General features: G+C 41.1%; 1 protein-coding gene across 1 annotated transcript in view; it reads right to left on the reverse strand.

Annotated features, from left to right (window-relative positions):
* Nucleotides 1-2,046: 2,046 nt before the first annotated feature.
* The window catches only part of LOC139158172 (vomeronasal type-2 receptor 26-like), an 11,180-nt gene continuing 7,554 nt past the window's right edge, over nucleotides 2,047-5,672 (reverse strand). The window contains exons 3-4 of the mRNA XM_070735590.1: nucleotides 5,383-5,512; nucleotides 2,047-2,951 (exon numbers count right to left, since the gene is read on the reverse strand). Of these exons, the coding sequence (XP_070591691.1) occupies nucleotides 2,047-2,951; nucleotides 5,383-5,512 (1,035 nt within the window). The remainder of the gene's footprint in view (nucleotides 2,952-5,382; nucleotides 5,513-5,672) is intronic.

The following is a 5,672-nucleotide window of genomic DNA, read 5'->3' on the forward strand; positions in this document are numbered from 1 at the left end:
ATTTGTGGATAAGGAGATTGTGAATGAATGAATGAATGAATGAATGAATAAATAAATAAATATCCATGGATTTCATTGTTGAACTGCCTGAGAGTGGGGAAAATAGTGTCATTTGGGTAATCTCAGACCTGTTCTCTATGCCCTGCTCCAAGATTCTATCAGCAAAGACATTGGCCAGACTCTATTCAGCATGTGTATAGACTACATTCCAAAATGGTCTTTTTTACTGAGGAGTGGAAACCTAACTTGGGAAATGGGAGAAAGGTTACCAAGTCAGCTGGCAAGAAGAAAAGCCACTGAGTTGGGTTAGTGCAGGGGTTAGAGTGCAGCAGTGCAGGCTACTTCAGCTAACTGCTCGTTGTAATTCAACAGTTCAAATCTCACCACCAGTTCAAGGTTGACTCAGCCTTCCATCCTTCTGAGGTGGATAACATGTTGGGGGAAATATGATGATTCTGTAAATTGCTTACATAAGGCTGTAAAAGCACTATGAAGTGGTATATAAGTTTAAATGCTATTACTATGGCTACGCTATGTTCCAAGAGGAGGAAAAACTCTGTCGGGCAGGAATAACCAGGACCACTCCATGATTAGGCTCAAATAAATACTTTATTACTAATCATCCGTATAACAAGAATTTTGCCAAATCGTCTGCTATCCTTTGGGAAACAGCAGATATAGACCTAAGGGTTTGATTGAGGACATTTCTCCTCCAAACTAATTCCACATTGGATTGTCTTCTTTACTCCTTCTAGAGGTGCTCACTGATCCACCAGATCAAGCTTGGCTATGTTCAAAATCCCCCGTAATTATCAAATTTTATTATTTTCAAATAAGAAAACAAAACATTGCAATCAAACATGAAAAGACCAGACAAAACACATAACATAAAAAGGAGGTACAATTGCTCCGCTCAGGGTAGAAATCTTCTTAATACAAAAAGGAAAAACTATTTTAAGTTAGATCAATTCAGAGAAATAAACACATCTATTACAAAACTCTATCTAAGAACATTCCAGTATAATACATTTAACTATTATTTTAACATCATTAAACAATGTGATATCATTTTTGTTCCACCAAATATAGACCCTCCGCCAAATTTTATAAAATTCTGATTCTTCTTGATTATTCAACTGCCTCGTCATCATGTCTAAGTCTGCACATTCTATAATTTTCCTAAATACCTCCTCTTCTTTAGGTATTTCCATTTCTTTCCATCTTTGTGCAAAGACAATCCTGGCAGCTACTAAGATATGAATTATTAAATAATATATTTCTTTTTTATATTTGTTATTTGTGACACCTAATAAAAAAAATTCTGGAGATTTCCTAATTTCTTGTTGTGTAATTTCGCTTAACCATCTTTCTACCTTATTCCAGTATTTATCAAAGGGATGGTGTTTGTCATTTGGAAACTCTATTTTTATCCTTTCCAGCCTCAGGAGGTCCATGTGCAATTAAACTGCATTTCATACAGACCCAGTTATCCATAACTACATTTATCCCAAGGCAGGGCCCAAAAGTCAGTACCCCACTGAGAGCTCCCCACTTGTTGGTAGCCATGATTACAACATACACCTGTTAAATATCAGAGATATGTATGGCCTTGATATGTGAGTGAGTGTATGTGTGTCTATGAATGAGTGTATACACATATACATGTATACATGTATACACACACATACAAAACAACATATGCAAGCTTTCTTTCTACGTAGGGAACTGGGACTCAATGGGGACAACTGGAAGGCATGGGATGAAAAGGACTGCATAATTGTTGCTGATACAAGGTTTGTTTGTTTATTTGTTTGTTTGTTTATTTATTTATTCATACATACAAACATTCATACACCAATTTATCATTCACGTATTAATTTATTCTCTATATTTGCATACCTCAAACAAGCGACTCTTATTGTAATTAGTTGTAACAGTTGATAAGGCATTATTTAATGGACAGGTTCCTGTTTCATGGTCAGCAGGTTTTAGAAACTCATAAGATACTAAACATCCCTGAAAGATAAATGTAAATGCATGCATCAGTTAGAGTTTTTTGTTTCTTATCATATTATCTCTACAATTGAGGTGGGGCCTTAATAGGATAATGTAGCATTTGGGGGGAAAGATGCAAGCCAAGAGACCAGCCCCAGAGGCCAAGATGGAAAAGACCTCCACAGCCACCATGGACTTCCCTTTGGTGCTCAGATAGGTGGGGAGAAAGGTGATCCAAACACTGCAAAAGACCAGCATGCTGAAAGTAATGAACTTGGCTTCATTAAAACTGTCAGGCAATTTCCTAGCCAAAAAGGCCACAATGAAACTCACAAGGGCCAGGAAACCCAAGTAGGTAAGGACAGCATAAAACATTGAAGCGGAGCCTTCATTACATTCCAAGATAATCTTTCCTACCAAGGAGTGGAAGTCCAAGTTGGGAAATGGGGGAGAGGTTATCAGCCAAGTGGCACAAAGAATTGCTTGGACCAGGGGACAGGCTAAGACAATGGAGTTGGTTAGTGGTTTTCCTAAGAATTTCCTTGCCTTGTTCCCTGGTTTGGTAGCCATAAAGGGCAGAACCACCATGACAGTTTTTGCCAAGACAGAGGAAACTGCAAGGGAAAAGAGAATGGCAAAAGCAGTTTGTTGAAAAATACAGAGGAGCTTTCTGGGTCGACCAATGAAGAGGAAGGAGCAGAGGAAGCAGAGCAAGAGGGAAACCAAAAGAATGTAGGAGAGATCTCGGTTGTTGGCCTTGACAATCGGTGTATCACGAAGCTTAAGGAAAATTGCCAAAACTGCTAATGTGGTCAGAGAAAGCAAAAGACCCAGAGAAGTTAAAGCGTATCCTAGGGGCTCTTCATGGGAAAGGAAGTGGATCTTCTTGGCAATGCAGTGGTCCTTGTCCTTGTTGGGATATTGGTCTTCTGGGCAGGGGTCACAGTGAGCTGCATCTGAAATAAAGAATCTTGTATAAGGGTTTTATTGCATGTGCTATGAGACTTTTCCCTCCCTTAAGGGTGTTGTGGTTGGGTTCAGGCCAGCTCCTTTGGCTGCTGATTTTGATGCAGAGGAGTGGGAGCCATCTGATTACAGAAGACCCATCTGGCTGGAGGAAGAATCAGACAGTGAACCAGAAGGAGAGGCAGAGAGACAAATGGAGCAGGAAGGGACTGGAGAGGCAGAGCGGGGAATGGAGCCAGTCAGATCTCCAGCCAGAGTTTCATCTGAATCAGAAGGGGAAGAGTTAATGAACAATCCTATTCTGAATGTTTGGGTCATCAGAATGCTGGGAAGACAAGAGCAGCTGCATAAACAGAGAAACAGATTATAGGTCACAGGTGATAAGAATTAATGATGCTGCTGCAACCTTGAAAAGGGGGAGGGTTGGAGAGGTTTGTGTGAGAGTCTATTGTTCAGATTTGAAGAAAGTTTTTTGAATTGTGGTTTTCTATTTGCTGTGGATTTCTGGACATTCTGACATTTAAGGTGTGAGTTATTTCTGGCTGACGTAAGCCTGAAAGGCTTCTCCATTGCCTGGAGTAATTAACTCTGATCTATTGAACTCTTAAACTAACATTGCTCTGAAACTCCGTGGTTTGCAGCTTTTTGAATATAAACAACAACCCTTGCTTTATTTTTACAAGCCTGTGTGTGTTTGTTTGTTTGTTTGTTAGTCTGATTAATTACTTGGTTCCTGGGTGGCCTGTGGCCAGGCAGAACAAAGGGTAACATGGCTGTCATGGCTGCGGTCAGCCCATAGATAGTAACTGAATGACCCCATGTGCATTATAGGGTGAGTCAAAAAGGCAAGTCATTGTTCATGATAGTTTTGCCACAGACAAGAATCTGTTCCTACTTGGCTTGGTCAGTTTGCAAGAGTCAGTGGGCCCTTCAATGCCTTCTGCACATTTCAGAATGAGAGAAATAGTGAACTGTGGTCCCTCCCCCCAATTTATGCTGAAACCCACAAAAGATCTGTTTGCCTGGAATCTTGTTACTTTAGTTATGTGTCCATTGTCCATTGTTCTGGGCTGAGAGAATGAGAGAGAAAATGACATGCAACTGTGTATTGTTGAAAAATGATTTACAGAAATTTATTACAGGAGGGAGAAAGGAAACTTCTCCGCTTTGGACTTCAACTGTGCTCATTGATTAACAGATCAACAGAGTTGGAAGGGACCCTGTAGGTCATCTAGTCCAACCCTCCCCCCTGCCCAAACAGGAGACCCTTCACCATTTCTGACAGATGGCAGTCCGAGTCCACAGAGAGGGGCAGCATACAAATTCAATAAAGAAATAAATAAACCTCTTCTTTCAAGCTTCTAGTGGTGAAGCTCCCACAACTTCTGAAGGCAACTTCTGTTCCATCAATTAAGTATACTCACTGTCAGAAAATTTCTCCTTACTGTATTTCTAGTTTAAATCTCTGCTTGATCAGTTTACATCCATGATTACTTGTTTGGCCTTCGGGTGTCTTGAAAAATAGTCTGACCTTCTCCTCTCTGTGACAGCCCTTCAAATATTGGAAAACTGTTATCCTGTCTTCCCTGGTCCTTCTCTTCACTAGACAAGCAATGTCCAGTTCCTGTAACTGCTCCTCATATGTTTTAGTCTAATCATCTTGGTTGCTCTTCTCTGCACTCTTTCCAACATCTTTTCTTAAAAAACATTTCCTCCCAGGGAAAGGTTAGCAGAGAAAGGTAGACAGAGCTCCTATTTCCCAATAGTTTTATCCATTTCCTAGATCAATGGTTCCCAACCTTTTGGGTACCAAGGTTCTGTGGAGAGGGATTTCCCCATGGACGGGAGGGGCATTTGGGGTTTCCTGTGCTGCCTGAACCCCTTGGATGGGGCTTTGTTTGTTTGTGTGGCCTGGTTTCTGCCCATGCTGTGGACTGATGCTGGTCAGTGGACCAAGGGTTGTGGACCCCTGGCCTAGGTGAGTAACAGTGCTGAAAGAGATTGGACCATCACTTGTCTGACATGATATGGGGTCTCCAGCCTGAGCAGGAAATTGGACTAGAAGACCTCCAGGGTCCCTTCCAAGTCAGTCATTCTGAAAGAAGCAGCACATCTGAATAATAAATGGTAAATCTTGAACCTCCCACTCCCCATTTTTAGGAATAGAGTAGGGAGGGAAGGCTAGGAGGGAGCCCATGAATTGTGCAACGACCATGCATGAAATTGGTGAGGAGCAGGGAAATTGGCCTGTGGTGGAAGGGGAGGTTGTGTTATAAACTGAAACATTCTGCTGAGAATTATGAATCCTTTGAAGCATGTTATTCTGATCAAAAGTTAAATTAATATTAAAATGTATCAATACTAAGATCTGGTGAATATCTTCCTTGATCCCGGAGGACCAAAATTTGAAGTGGGACCTACCTGTCTGATTAGAAATGGTCCCTTCTGGACAAGGATCACATTGGTAGCAGCAAACCTGTTCGCCCTCTGGAACTCTTCTCCTCTCTCCTGCCTGGCACCTCTTCAGGCCACACCTGGCAAAGGGCACCTTCTACAAGATGAAAGAGAGATGCCTGAGATGGTCTAAGCAATGAACATATTTCTTTCATTTCTTTCCACATTTCTATTTTCATTTTGAGAATGTCTTCCAAATAGATTCACCATGATCTACAAGAAATAAGGAACATCTTCTGAGGTATTCAGGCCAGTAG

Source organism: Erythrolamprus reginae, chromosome 1 (genome assembly GCF_031021105.1).
Source record: "Erythrolamprus reginae isolate rEryReg1 chromosome 1, rEryReg1.hap1, whole genome shotgun sequence".
Classification (NCBI taxonomy): Eukaryota; Metazoa; Chordata; class Lepidosauria; order Squamata; family Dipsadidae; genus Erythrolamprus; species Erythrolamprus reginae.